Source organism: Taurulus bubalis (assembly GCF_910589615.1).
Source record: "Taurulus bubalis genome assembly, chromosome: 13".
NCBI lineage: Eukaryota > Metazoa > Chordata > Actinopteri > Perciformes > Cottidae > Taurulus > Taurulus bubalis.
This window is the reverse complement of record NC_136601.1, coordinates 16,163,253-16,178,295: the sequence shown is the minus strand read 5'-3', so window position 1 is coordinate 16,178,295 and position 15,043 is coordinate 16,163,253. Positions and strand designations below refer to the sequence as shown.

The window sequence follows — 15,043 nt, the reverse complement described above, 5'->3', positions numbered from 1 at the left end:
AAACATTGAGTAGCTGTTTTATGGCTGATATATCACAGGGCACGTGAAAAGTTTGACTTTCTGTGGTTGTCAAAGGAAAAGTCAAAGGATCATCAAAGGCAGTAGAATTCATCCTTGAGGGACCACAGATGGCAATTCATCTAATAGCTGTTTAGATATATGTCTGGATCAAAGGAGTGGACCAACCAAGTGACAGACAGACTGACATTGCAATGCCTAGATCCATGTTGGCAAGGTTGGAAATAGCAGTCAGTTTAAAAAAACATGTGTTTGAAGTGTAATAGTTAACCCACAAATTCCCTGAAATATTACAGAGGACATGGCCTCCGTGTTTGAGTGTCCTGTGTTTTGTTCTTACATTAGCTGACCCAGAATAAGCATGTTTTAAAATATAACAATCAATTTCCCTTGGTGTTCACTGACTATTTGGACCTTCTGATCCCACCTTTATTAAGGCCATGAAACCAAGTCCATGCTCAACAACAATGGGCCAAGATACAAGCGCAGCAAATTAGAGCGGAAGCTGAACATAGACGTCATCTTCTGCGTCATTCTCCTCTTCAGCATGTGTCTTATCGGCGCACTAGGTCAGTGATGAATTACATAACTTAACCATACAACCACTACACAGACTGGTTCAGGATTAATGATTTTACATTGATGAGGAGACATTTCATTTCCAATAAAGAAAAAAGGGGGGAGAGACGGGGGAAGGTGTGGTGCCAAAAATAGCTTTCCTCCTTGCGCAACAGTCTGTGTGATTAATTCCCCTGTCCTCACACATGCAGGTCACTTCTTATGGCTGCAGGCGCTGCCCAGTGGGGCCCCTTACCTTGTCCCCGACAGCAACGGTCACCTGGACAGTCCCAGTCTGTCTGGCTTCTACATGTTCTTCACTATGATCATCCTGCTGCAGGTGGAGGAGTCTGCCTGTGTGTACGAAAGAAAGTATTTTTTTGTTGTTTTTCTTAATTTCTTAATTTTCTTTTTTGTTTCCTTTCTCCTCATTTCTTCTAATATCTTCTCTTTCCACCATGTGTTGTCCACTCTCATCATAACACTTGTCACATCACCTCAATTTTTTCACTTTTTCTGCTCACTTCCTTCTCGCTCTCTCCTGTGTCTCTTGTCTATATTTCAATTTTCTCCCCACTCCAACTTTCTCCTCTCCTCTTATTTCCTTTCCTTATTTTGTCTCTCCTCCCCTCGTCTCCTCACTTGCAGATCCTGATTCCCATCTCTCTCTATGTATCCATTGAGTTGGTAAAGATCGGTCAGATCTACTTCATCACCAATGACATCGATCTGCACAATGATGAGACCGACAGACGTGTGCAGTGTAAGACCCTGAACATCACAGAGGACCTGGGACAGATTGAATGCATCTTCTCCGACAAGACGGGGACCCTCACTGAGAACAAGATGGTGTTTCGCAGATGCTCCATCATGGGCACCGAGTACCCACACAAAGAAAATGGTAAACTTCATTACTGAATTACACTCACTTTGACTAATGCTCACACAGCACAGAGCAAGATAGGACTGGCCGGTAGCATGCTCGCCGGAATCATTATGCTGTCTCCCCAAGAATTTCACCTTCCACCTCATCCGGACCTTGTGTGCTGTGACTGGCTAGGCAGTCGGCCTCCATGTTGCTTTTACTTTTTGGCTCATTTTGATCATGGGAGAATTCTGCCTTTAGAAAAGGTTTATTTTTAAACCCTAACCATGATTGTATTGTTTTCCTAAACCTAACAAAGTAGATTTGTTGCCTCAATCTAAGGAACTCCTCCCTTGTGACTTTTTAACATGAAAGTGGAATTAGGAAGCTAGTTGGCTGGTGTTAGTATCATGCTACTTTAAGAATCTAGTCTTTAAATTGTTTTCTGTGCTCTCCCAGTCACCTGGTTGAAGACTTAGTGAGATTACATAATATGTTGTGATACCTGTTCAGGTTGAATGCACTTCCTGTGTGTCCCTGTATGTGAAACTTCTTTTCTCGTTGTGCTGTGTCACGATGAAGTTGATCTGCTTTTTGTTACTCTTGTTTTATTGCCTTGCTTTTGCTACTGTGTCTGTCATACTTTATAAACACTGTTTTTAAAGGTTCTATATAAATAATGTAGTTATTATTATTAGAACTCTGTCTTGCACGTGTGAATCCAAGCCCGGATTCTTTTTCAATAGTGAAATTTGACCAAACAGAATACACGTTAAGATATAAATCAGTGGAGTTATGGCACACATTGGATACTCATGAGCCAGTATATTGTTTCCCTTTCCCCCGTATATATTGTGTTCTGATCAGAGTCACATCCATTTTTCGCTTCCATATTTGTGGTGACTAGCTTTAATCTGATTTCTATCTAATAGTATTACTGATCTTGTTACCCTGGAGTTAAGTTCCTTCTTCCCAAAGTTAATTTATTTTGGCTAATTTAAGTGCTTGGGGGGCCTTTGATTCCTGCAAGTATTTTGACACTGCATTTGTAGTCAAGCGCTCCGCAGTTGAACCTTTCTTGACCGGACATATATGATATAATATACATCCTGTATGTATCAACATGTTTTGGGGGGATTTGCAGCCATCCGCCTTGCTGTCCTTGATGAACCAGAGTCAGGGGAGGACGTCATCTTCGACCAGCAGCCCCGACCCCCCCTGACTGGATGGTCCCTGGACACTGAGGGCACCACCCCTGACTGCACACAACATCACCAAGACAACCGACACAAGAGCAAGGTCAAGGGAAATGCCCAGAGCGATGTGGCCTTCAGCAGTCCGCTGGTAAGATGATCGCTTAGTCAGGAAGAAAAGGCAGATATTTAACTCAGAGAGGGGTCAGGTTATGGGTTTGGTCCGTCTTGATGTTATAATGCAGGGTCACAGGAAGCCACCGTGGGGGGAACGGTGATCAGCATTGTGTTTGCTCATGCAGGAGGTGTAGTCGTCAGGTACTGGACTCAAGGCCACCCAGGGGGGCACACAAATTAGAGTCATTCCTCTTGATTAACAAGTATCCTTGCAGTTGTAATCATGGCTGAGTAGCACAAATAAATGGCTCAAAATCCAACATGACAGTGCATTTATTGTGAACCCACTACTATCAACCTAATGGAGGGAGCTGGGGCGGCTACCGGCACGTCTTGTCTTACCACTCTTATGGAAAGGGAAATGAATCATAACGTCCTTATTGAGTTTATGCTGCTGTTTTACCATAAAAACAGTATTAAGAATGCATTTATCTGAATGGAAATGTAACTTTATCCATTCATCCATTTATTAAACTGGCTTCCCTGCTCATGGTGACGAGGAACTGGAGCCTTTATTAATGGCTTGTGCGAGGGGCAGGATGCATACTGGACAGGCTGCTGGTCTATCACATGATCATTATAATAAAAAGTAATCATATTTATTTATTTTTCGGATTCAATTTAGGTCATTATTATATTAGTATACAAAATTAATATAATTAGTATTTTCTGCTTCTTTTCATTATATTTGTGGTCTTATTGATATTAGCAACGATACATAAATGTAAATGTCATGTATGTTTCTAAGATCAAGAAAATTGAATTTTTAGCCTGATGACCTGATTTCAAATATTATTTTCCAAGTCTAAACCCACTCAAAAGACCTCAATGTGTGATTTGTTTACCAAAATCTCATCCATCCTCGTGTCCAAAGGCCTCATGGTCCCCGTCCTCGCCACAGATGGCCAAGCTGTTAGGTGTCAGCGCATCCATTTTGGCGTAAAGTTGCCCCTGTGTCTGTGACGGGACATATGGTCATGCTGGGCACTATTCGGCACAGTGATGTCACCTAAACGATAAACGTGCACTATAGATTAGTCATAGTCGTTTTGATATACAGTACGGTAGCTCTGTGTCTATTCTTGTCCACAGGGCAAAGAGAGGCCTGGAGACACAGACTGAGACAGAAGAAGTATTGTTTAGTTCAGCAAGGTGGCACAAAGCCCATCTTTGGTTTCCCTCACGCTGTGTCACTAACAGAGCAGAATGTTTCTATGAATGAAAACATCCTCATTCCTTTTGCTACATTAGCAAACAAAACTGGATGAAAAGGTTAAAAGCCTCAAACTTTTTCCCAACCCTGTCACGTCAGAATAGTGAAAGTGGCAACCCGAAGACAGATCCTCACCTGGATTTTTTTCTGGGTCTCGCCATTTGCAACACGGTGGCAGTTTCCATGGCAACAGCTGAGCGACAGAGGGTGAGTGCTTTGTTTACTGCCGCTGTGACGGGAAGTAGAGATGGAGGGCAGAGTCAGGAGAAAAAGATGGACGCAGGATTTGTTCTCTTGAAACTCGCAGTATGCAAACTTGTTTAAAAAATGGGAAACTTTTCAACCAGAAAACTTCGTGAAGAATCTATTAATTATCTCATTCATTATATAATATAGATCTTTAAACCTGGTGTCCAGACATGTGGCTGCAGTACTGCAGCAAAATCCCCATAATTAAATCAGTAACACACACAACAATTAAATTGAAATTATTCTTATTAACCTCAAACAATTAGTTTAATTTTTAAAGTTCTCTTCAATTGTTTAGCTCTAAGTTTCTGTTCGTTCATCAGTGGTCAGTGCTAATTTTCTATCATTTTTAAAGCCCCAGTTGCAAAGATTCTGAGTCCTCGCTAAATTAGCCACGTAGTAAAGGGAGATTTGCAGGGGCAATCAGGGTTGTCTTTATTAATTTTAGTGCTCGCTGCTCTCCACTGTGCTGTTCTCAGGTCTGGCAGATGGGAGAGATATGTGGGTTTTCCCTTGAGTTTGTAATTAAAGGTAAAAGCGCAAAAAGAAACGAAGTGAAAATGGATGACAAGGCTTAAGAGTGTTTTTGTGTTATCACCATATGGGTGTCTGGGCAAAATGGTGACATACAAATTTCTGTTTTCTTTGCTTCATTTTTTCAGGTAAGAGGGTTTTCGCACGCTGGTCAGGCAAAAAACTCACTGGATACTTCAGATACAAAGTCTGTCTCTCTTCCCCATATTTTCACCTCCTGGCAGCGCAAGCCAAAGAGAAGTCGCACCATATTAGAGGACTTAGTTGTAGAGGAGGAACATTGTAACCCCCATGTAAAAGAAGAGGAGTCTGAAGACACCACTGGGCTCCAAATGTGTTCACTGCATGCTCCATCCGACAAGACCTCAGATGATCTGAGCTACGAGGCAGAGAGTCCAGATGAGGCCGCCCTGGTGTACGAAGCCAAGGCATACGGCTTCACCCTGCTGAACCGCACCCCTGACAGTGTGACGCTGAGGCTCCCGTCTGGGGAGGAGCTGGTGTTCGAGGTGCTGGACACCTTGGCCTTTGACTCCAACAGGAAGAGAATGTCTGTTTTGGTGCGACACCCAATCACCAGAGAGTATGTGCTGTACACTAAAGGGGCAGACTACGCCATCATGGAGCTACTCGGTACACACTATAAAGCACATTTATTACACTATTTACCTTTATTAGTCAATACGGAGATACCCTGGGTCATTTCATAATTCACTATAAATTAAATGATGTCATATTATTTCCAGAACATCTCAGTGGGAAGCAGAAGAATATAGCAGCAGGTACTCAGCATCACATCGACTGCTATGCTAAAGATGGGCTACGTACACTTTGCTTTACAAAGAAGGTGCACAATCTGATTTGTTGATATTTACCAGCATTATATTATCATACTAGATGAGCTCTGTTCATCTTCTTTCTGCATGTGCTGCAGGTTGTGAGTGACAAGGAGTATAAAAGATGGTCAGTGAACAGACAGAGAGCTCTGGCTGCTATAGACAACAGAGAGGAGCTGGTTATGGATACTGCAGTGCAGCTAGAGACAGGCCTCTCCCTGCTGGGTAACATCCATCAGCCCAACACACATCATTCATAATACACACTTGAAAAACATACTGTGCATCTGTGTGACAAGCTCTGTGTTTGAATAATGCCTGACTTTGGATATACATCCTCCTGCAGGGGCGACGGGCATCGAGGACCGTCTTCAGGAGAGCGTCACAGACACCATCGTGGCACTGCGGGAGGCAGGGATCCAGGTGTGGGTGCTGACTGGTGACAAGCCAGAGACAGCTGTCAACATCGGCTATGCCTGCAGGCTACTGGAAGAGGAAGACCTGGTGATTAACATGAGCTGCAACAACAAGGTGAGGAGGCCGCTGTCTGCCTCACTGAAGGTTGGCTGTTTGACTCATAGCTGCTTTTCTTTGCTAATTGAGTGATGCATGATGGGACATCGCTGATTCATTTTTTACACCACAATTATAAGTTGTTTTGGGAAAATCAAACGCGGTATTAAAATGTCAACGTGCGTTAAGCAACATTTAGGTTAGCTTAGCACAATGACGAAAACCAGTGGGAAACAGTTTGCTGGCTCAGTCCACAGGTAACACAATCTGCCCACTAGTAGTTGCCAGGCAACAAGCAGAGAAACCAGGAGGTTAACGGTCCAAGAGATAGTCAGCCTCATTTTTACACATTCAAGAAACGCAATAACATTAATTAATGAGTCTTAGAGGTGCCTGTAGGTAAATGTGTTACCTTCGTACAGAGCCAGGTTAGCTGTTTCCAAGCTTTATGCTAAGCTAAGCTAAGCTAATCGCTACTTACCATACTGAGGTGAGAGTGGTAGACCTTCTCTATAATAGACTAAACTTGCATCTCTTTATGACCTTTAGCATATTATCTGAAACATCAGATTTTATTTGGGGGTAGTTAGTTCATCTTACATCATGAGATCTTATAATAATCAAATAATATCAAAGCTGGTAGTAATGTGGCAGAATCTTTCTTAATAATGTGAAATAAAATTTGCATAAAGATATATATAGATATTAAATGGGGTTGAGTTATGTACTGTGACATATTTGTGATAAAGCAAATAAGGTAGGGGAGGGCAAACCTGACGAGAAGAATTATCATTAAATCAGATTATTAGGGCTGTAAGAATATTACTTTCCAACTCAAATTACAGGTTCATTTATTTCTTGTTTTTGTTTTATATACAAAATATAAAATTACTTATTGCCTACATGTATGCCTGAATATTTGAGCCACTCAATATGAGGTGATTTATATTTCACACATACAGCTTGATTCTTCGGGCAGCATTGGCTGTATTTAATGGTCATTTAGGACAAGTCTTGTGTTTTCCAAACAGTAAGTTCGAGAGGTTTTACCTCACAGTACGTCCCCCCCCCCCTCCCCCCTCCATTTAAATGGCCAGACCTTTTTGACCACTTTTACATTGAACTAAAGGTCAAACCCTCACATTTTCATCTGAGAAAGATAAGGTGTCAGGTGTGGGCCCTGCTTCTCTGAGGTCATTAAAGACCCTCCATAACAACCTGACCATGTCCTAATCATCCCCAGCCTCAAATAGACTGAAATTACCCGTCGGCTCTAACGGATACATGGGGAGCTTTTTGGAACAAAGGCACCGCTGCGCTCCTCTCAGACGGGACCAGTCATTGATGATGAATGGAGGAAGATACCCCCAATACAATATCTGCATGCTTTCATATCTAATTACCAGTCTAATTTTCAACCCCCAGCGGAAATACCCCTTTGCTCATATTGGTAATGAACTTTTTTGTTTTTGTTTACCACTGTAACTCGATGACCACCTGAGGGATGCATTCCCACAGTCATCTCCCAACCACACCCAATGAAATTTAACCGGCATTAGATAGATGATCTAAAAACAGGATGTGACCCAATTTTTTTTCATCATGTCCCTTTTCCTTTTGGCTAAGAGGCTGGAGTTATTTACAGACAACAATGACGAGTCTGATGGGACCACAGCCTCATAATTGCTTCTAGTCAAACATCATGAGCATGACTCAACAGCATAGAGAGTCTTCTTTTTGTGGATTATAAGAGATGTCACATCCAAGTTAAGATTCATCCTCTTTTACTTTGTATTTTCTTTAGTTCACTACACCAGTGATTTTCAACCACTGTGCCGTGAGAGATTGCCAGGTGTGCTGTGGGGAAATGACCACTTTCACTTAATGGGTCCCAAAAAATATTATTTAGTTGCCCCAAATAATTTTCCATTGTTATGTGTCTGAGCACGCAATATAGTGGCTGGCCTAGTAATTAAATACTCTTCCATGCCAGTAGGTAGCGCAATAATTATTATCATATATGGTGTATTATGCTACAATGTGACATTTTGTAATTTTTTTGGTTGCTGGTGTGCCACGGGATTTTTTTATTGTAGAAGATGTGCCGCGGTTCAAAAAGGTTGAACGACACTGCACTACACTACCTTGTGTGCAGCGAAGTCAAATTAATTCAAACTTTGTAATAGGGCTGCCATGAGAAATAATGTTGTATTCAGTATTGGATTCATCTGATGATTAGCTGATCAATTTAGTCGTTTTGTCGATAAAATGTGTAAACTGGTAAAAGTCTACATCTTCACATACTTTATTTTGTCCAAACAACTGTCCAAAACCAAAGTTATTTAGTTTACTATTGCAGAAAACATAAAAAAAGCAAAGGAAATATATTTACATCTGAGATGCTGAACTAGCAAGATTTTGCATTTTTTATTAAGAAGGGACTTAAATGCTTAATTGATTATCAAAATGGTTGGTGGTCATTTCTCCACAGTTTGGAAAGCTTCATAATACTGAAAACTCAGCAAAATAGCCAGGTGTTCTTTTGCAGCTGGCGTGCACATCCATCTTGGACTGCACACTGGAAGAGATGAGGAGGTACAGCGAGGACCCTCGCAATGTGGATACAACCCAAGACATCGCTCTGGTGATTGACGGACGCACCCTGACCATGGCTCTGTCGTCAGACCTGCAGGACCGCTTCGTGGACCTGGCAAAGCGCTGCCGCTCCGTGCTCTGCTGTAGAGTCACGCCCTTACAGAAGAGCAGAGTGGTGAAGGTGGTCAGGGAGAAACTCAAGGTCATGACCCTTGCTATTGGTAAGAACATTTTCTTGAGCTTTTCACGTAATTATACATTAATCTTGGACTCTTAATGCAAAACAGAAGAAACAATAAACTACAAAACAGTATCAGATTTAAGTGAAAAACAAATCCGGTGTTTTTCCAAGTCTTTGTTCAAGCTTAATTGCCACACCAAATATAACTTGGATAGAACTTTAAGATTATAATTTTCAACAAAAAATCACTGAATTGTTTATGATTGTATACTGCTCGGATATTGTTATATTATTTACAATAGGCTTTTTCAACGGAGGACATTTAGATATGTCACAGTTGTAACTACTCCGATGAATTGTGGCTGAATTCCATTTAGCTGCTTCAGTTTCTTGGTCCTGGTTTTGTGCATGCTGGCTCAGTGTCACACTGTCAGGGCATGCTGGGACACTTAGTTAATGTTATTAGTAAAACCTGTGCTTTTCCCACTATGACAAGTCACAATGTCTGCTGTGAAAAAAGACCTTTGAGAAGGAAAGCAAAAAGTATTGTATGGGAGATAAATGGTTTTGTGAGAGTGCAATAAGTGTTGCAGGGTAAAGGAAAGCTAATTCTTTCAGGTTTTCTAAGGCTCTGTATGTTATCCTCTTTGAGTCATTGAACCTCCTGAGAAATATATTGTTGGACATGAGACAAGAAAGTTTCATCTACATTGAATAAAAACTAATTCATACCTAACCATCGAATGAAACTGCTGACTTTACATTTTAAAATGGCGTCCTGCTGAGACACCTAGTCCCTTCACTTGGTTCTTTAAGGATGTGAATTTGAGTTAATTCAGATCCTGAGAAATGTATATAGTCACAATATCTCAAAAGCAGGGTATTTTGCATTAAACTCACATTAAATTACAAAATAAATGCATTGTATTTTATCTTAATGTATTAAGACCCATCAAGTCAGTGGGTTTTGATCCATTTTCTTCTTTAATACACGACTGTTGTTGAACTGATATTCACTCTGTGGTTTCAGGTGATGGTGCAAATGATGTCAACATGATCCAAGCAGCTGATATTGGCATCGGGCTATTCGGTCAGGAGGGCATGCAGGTCTGAACTGAGGTCTTAGCTTCCAAGATATTATTTGTTTCTTTGACTGCTCTCACTGTCCAAAATTCTCTGTCATCTGCAGGCGGTCATGGCGAGTGATTTTGCTATATCTCGCTTCAAACACCTGAAAAAACTTCTCCTGGTTCACGGACACTGGTGCTACACTCGACTTGCCAACATGATCATTTACTTCTTTTATAAGAACGTGGTGAGTGTTCAGTCTACGTTGGAGCGCTCTGCTCTTTGAATCAACATCTTGCCTGGATTTCTCATGTAATCATCCACACTTTGCTTCCCAGGCCTACGTGAATCTGCTGTTCTGGTATCAGTTCTTCTGCGGCTTCTCTGGCGCTGCCATGATCGACATCTGGCTGATGATTTTCTTTAACCTCTTCTTCACCTCGGTACCGCCCATCATGTTTGGGATTATGGACAGAGATGTTTCTGCAGAGATGCTGCTGGGTGTTCCTGAACTGTACAGGACCGGACAGGGTGCAGGGGTCAGTCACAATAGTAGCTACATGTTTATAGAGTTGGGTCATGATTAAAATACACAGACTATTTTGTTTAATGCATGTATTAAAATGTGTGTGTGTGTGTGTGTGTGTGTGTGTGTGTGTGTGTGTGTGTGTGTGTGTGTGTGTGTGTGTGTGTGTCATGATTAAAATACACAGACTATTTTGTTTAATGCATGTATTAAAATGTGTGTGTGTGTGTGTGTGTGTGTGTGTGTGTGTGTGTGTGTGTGTGTGTGTGTGTGTGTGTGTGTGTGTGTGTGTGTGTGTGTGCTTGTTTAGGAATACACATTTTCAACTTTCTGGGTCTCCATGCTCGATGCCTTCTATCAGAGTCTGGTGTGCTTCTTTATTCCATATCTGGTGAGAGAAACATTTTAATTCTGTGTCTTTGATAAAATATTGTGCAAAGTTGCTTCTCTGTTGTGAAGAGTTCCCCGTTATTTGACCGGTTTACTGCTTTTTGCCTAAAATTTGACCACATGTATTTTCTCCCCTACAGGCTTACCAGGATTCTGACATTGATGTTTTTACCTTTGGAACTCCTTTGAACACAATTTCTTTATTTACCATCCTTTTGCATCTGTCAATAGAGATCAAAGCCTGGGTGAGTGCTGAACTGATATAATCACGGTGTATACTTCCAGTGAGCCAAAACTCTTATCATTAAATACTTTCAGTCTGGTCTGTATTTTATACTAATATGATGATAACAACAACAACAATATGTTAATTTGTTAAATGTATGTGCAACATTATTTACATTAATCCAGTGCAGTTTTAAATACATGATTTTTGAATGAAATGTATCCTTAACAGAGAATTTATGATGAATGGGGTTGTTTTCAAAATATGTAATTGCTGTTTTGTGCATCTGTCTTGCAGACAGTGGTTCATTGGGTAATCATGCTGGGCAGTGTGGCATTGTACTTCATTGTGACGCTTGCCTACAGCGCCATCTGTGTCACCTGTAACCCTCCATCCAACCCGTACTGGATCCTCCAGAGCCAGATGGCAGACCCCATGTTTTACCTTCTCTGCATCATCACCACTGTGGTGGCTTTGATGCCCAGGTACTATTAATTTAATGTGCCCTCGTCATTGTTACTGAATCGCTTTTTTAATGTACTTATTTAAATACATTCTGCCTTGATCTATTGCATACCTCTGAAGAGCATATAAGCAGCAGATTGTTTAATTGTCCCATTTTCCTACTTTTATCTCCTGTTATATGTATTAGGGGAAATATCAACAATTTTCTACAGGAACTCAAATTAGAACAAAACTATAAACTTCAGAAAATTTCCTATCACATATTGCACTTGGAAAGACCAGTTAAAACGTAGCTTACTATACACAGTTGTGCTGTCAATTTACAATCAGGAGAATGTTAAACTCTTTTTTCTTCATAAGACAACGTATGATAAAGAAAATACAGTTATCATCGGATTCCCTGCTGGATCTTAGAGGTTGACACTCTCTAACTAGGACTAATACTAATTTGTTTTAAATCAATTGGTTACTTAGTCATTAAAAGACAAAAAATAACACCACACACCTAGAGCCCAAGGCACCGCTTAAAATTTTCTGTTTTTGTCCAACCAACTGTCCAAAACACAAAACTCACTATGAATTGTAACGCAAAATCACGAGTGACATGTTCATTTTTAAGTTACAAATCCATGTCAAATCAAAGAGGTCAGACAGCACTGTTGTATTCCACTCCTGTTTAAAACTAATCAACCTCATAATTATATTATGTAAGTGTAATTTGGGAATTTGTATTTGACTCGTGCAGATCACAAACTACTATGTCATTGCAAGGTTGTTGTGTTGCATAAACAGTCTCGGCAGATTTGTAATTAAATAATGTTAATTGTGAAGTCCAGGAATGATCTGCACCCCGGCTCGGTCTTTCCTCCTGGTTGCTGATGCATCTGAAAGTGCTGATATTTAGAGGGAATGCTCTGATTTACATCAAAGAGCCGCATATTTTTCACTGGCCTACTTTCTCACCACCACACTCTCTCCCCCAGGTACATGTTTCATGTGCTGAAGAACTCTATCGCCCCCTCCCCGCTCGTGCAAGCCAGGCATCTGGACCGGCTGGACCCCTCTACGCGGGACGAGTGGATGAAGGAATGGAGGAGCTTCAGGAGCACGAGCCAGGTCAAACGCTCCATGTTGTCTACCCCACCATCTCCCACCATGGAGGCCCCTGCAGACATTTACCCCCAGTCTATCACCCCCTCTGATGTCATGGAGGATGAATTCACACTGAATGTCATCACAGAAAACTCTCAGAGACCTGTACACAAATGATAAACAAACTTGTTGGTAACTGGAAGGACTAAGATTATTATTTATTCAGAAAATTGTACATATTCCTCATGATTGGACATATCCCAGTATGTTTTCACTTTTGGGGAAATACTCTTCTTTTTGGACTTGTGACAAATCATCGATTGGGGTGATGAGTGAGGGAAAGTATGTAGGCCCTCTCCTCCTTACCCCCCTCATAACAAGCTGCCATAGTGAACACATAAGCCTGTTACTTTCCTGATGGGTTTTCAGAGCACAGTGGTAACCCACTTAGTCATGCCACCCACCCCTCCAAAACGTGGCACTTTTCCAGAACAAAATGCTTAGCTGGTTTAATATATTCCTCTCACCTAGATACCCTAAACAGTCACAATGCATCCCGTCACTGAGGCGAACACATGTTTGTGGTTCACAGATTCCGCCTGTTTAGAAAAATGAATGTTTTTATACTGTAGGCTGGGCCTGTGACTGGTTGGGTGTATTTTTTTGTATCTGGAAAATTTGCTGTGAAAATACACATAAGAACAATGAAATTGTGTTTATCTCAAGTGTGTGTGTGTGTGTGTGTGTGTGTGTGTGTGTGTGTGTGTGTGTGTGTGTGTGTGTGTGTGCGCGCGCGCGCGCGCGTCTTATGTCAGATGCAGCATCTAGATCAAACAATTCAGAAGGTAAATTCAGAAGAATCAAAAGAAAAGGCTTCTAAGCTACAAAGTCAGATGCCTGTTTTTATGGAAATGGAGTGTGCACAAGCCAAATCCACTTAAAAAGGGCTGAGTTATCATTGGCATACTTCATTATACAGTAGCTGCTCTGCTTATATAAGGTCCCACTGCCTCCAGTTAGACCATTGCTGCTCTCTAGTGTTGAAAAGGGAAAGCTGCAGAAAGGTCAATAGAGACAAAGTCAGAGCTTGATCATTTTATAGTCAGAATAATATGCAACATTTAAGTTAATTAAACATATTTTAATTGATAATGAAATACAGCATAAGTAAAATAAATAGTAGTTTTAATGAAGCAGACGTCTTCCAAACCTGAGCAACTTTATCACTGCTGCACATACATAAACAAATGTGACAGATTAGTAAATGCAAGGCTTTTTTAATGTATTGTGTTAAAGTGTGGCACTGGATACTGTGGGCCTATTGTGTTTAATGCACCATAACCTTTGTGCACATAATAAATTGCACAAAAATAAAATAAATGAAACAAATTGAACGTTTGGCACAAAAGCCTATATTTTGAACACAGTAAAGACATCCAGTGTGAACACCTTCATCTGTTTAGCCTGTGCTGCTAGACGAACAGAGATGTCCATCTATAATTAAAAAAAGGGCATCTTAAACAGACAAATGTAAAAATAACTATTCAGTGAATGTACAGTATATGGGTATGAATATTTAATGATTATTTCTTCATCCCCCACCCACACCCTACACAGTTTTTACGATTACCAACTATAGGTGATGTTCATTGTATTATGGGGTCCTCATGTGGTTTGGCTGTATTATATTATGTTGTAAGCTTACAGAATATGAGCTTTAAATGACAATTTGAAAGCAAAAGAAAATCAATTCCAGCTGTAAAAAAAGAGGAAAGTAGTATGAATGGTATTGAAAGTTCAAGTTTATAGCACTACTTAAGCCTTTATATTATTGATAGATCTTTTAACTAAGAACTGAAATCCAAATTAAAATGTTGTGGTTTAGGATCAAATATTAAACTCCACCGACACAAACATAAACAGACAAGAATACAAAAAAACTATTGTGTTTTTAACGAATGAATAAATATATACTTTACTGATCCCTGAAGCTGTGACTCTTGCTCTTACTCCTGTTTTCTCTGTGCTGCATTAGTATCACTATTGTTAGCCCGCTTTCTACCAACGGCTGGATGCACCGAGTCCAGACCCGGCCTCAAACTATATCCTGGGAAATGTAGGAGATCACTGACGTAAAGAGGAGTAGATGAGGTGATTTGAGACTTAAAGGAATGTAGCAATAAGGTAAAGAATAACATTTCACCACAAAAAAAGGCCTGGAATTCACTGAAAAACACACACTGATGATAATGAGGGGAATGATGTTTAGTATGATGCTCTTAATACTAGCCAACAGATGGCAGATGCACATCCTGGGGCTCAATGGTTAAACGGTTGCAGTGAG

General features: G+C 40.7%; 1 protein-coding gene across 1 annotated transcript; it reads left to right on the top strand.

The window, feature by feature from the left end:
• Positions 1 to 5,139: 5,139 nt before the first annotated feature.
• On the top strand, positions 5,140 to 14,062 carry atp10b (ATPase phospholipid transporting 10B; the record flags this gene model as incomplete). The annotated part of the gene is made up of 12 exons (XM_079228841.1): positions 5,140 to 5,440; positions 5,554 to 5,654; positions 5,742 to 5,868; positions 5,990 to 6,174; positions 8,705 to 8,972; positions 9,963 to 10,039; positions 10,122 to 10,247; positions 10,339 to 10,539; positions 10,837 to 10,917; positions 11,057 to 11,161; positions 11,440 to 11,627; positions 12,591 to 14,062. 12 exons carry the CDS (start codon positions 5,140 to 5,142, stop codon positions 12,874 to 12,876), a joined length of 2,046 nt encoding a protein of 681 aa, XP_079084967.1. The 3' UTR covers positions 12,877 to 14,062.
• Between the last annotated feature and the right edge of the window lie 981 nt (positions 14,063 to 15,043).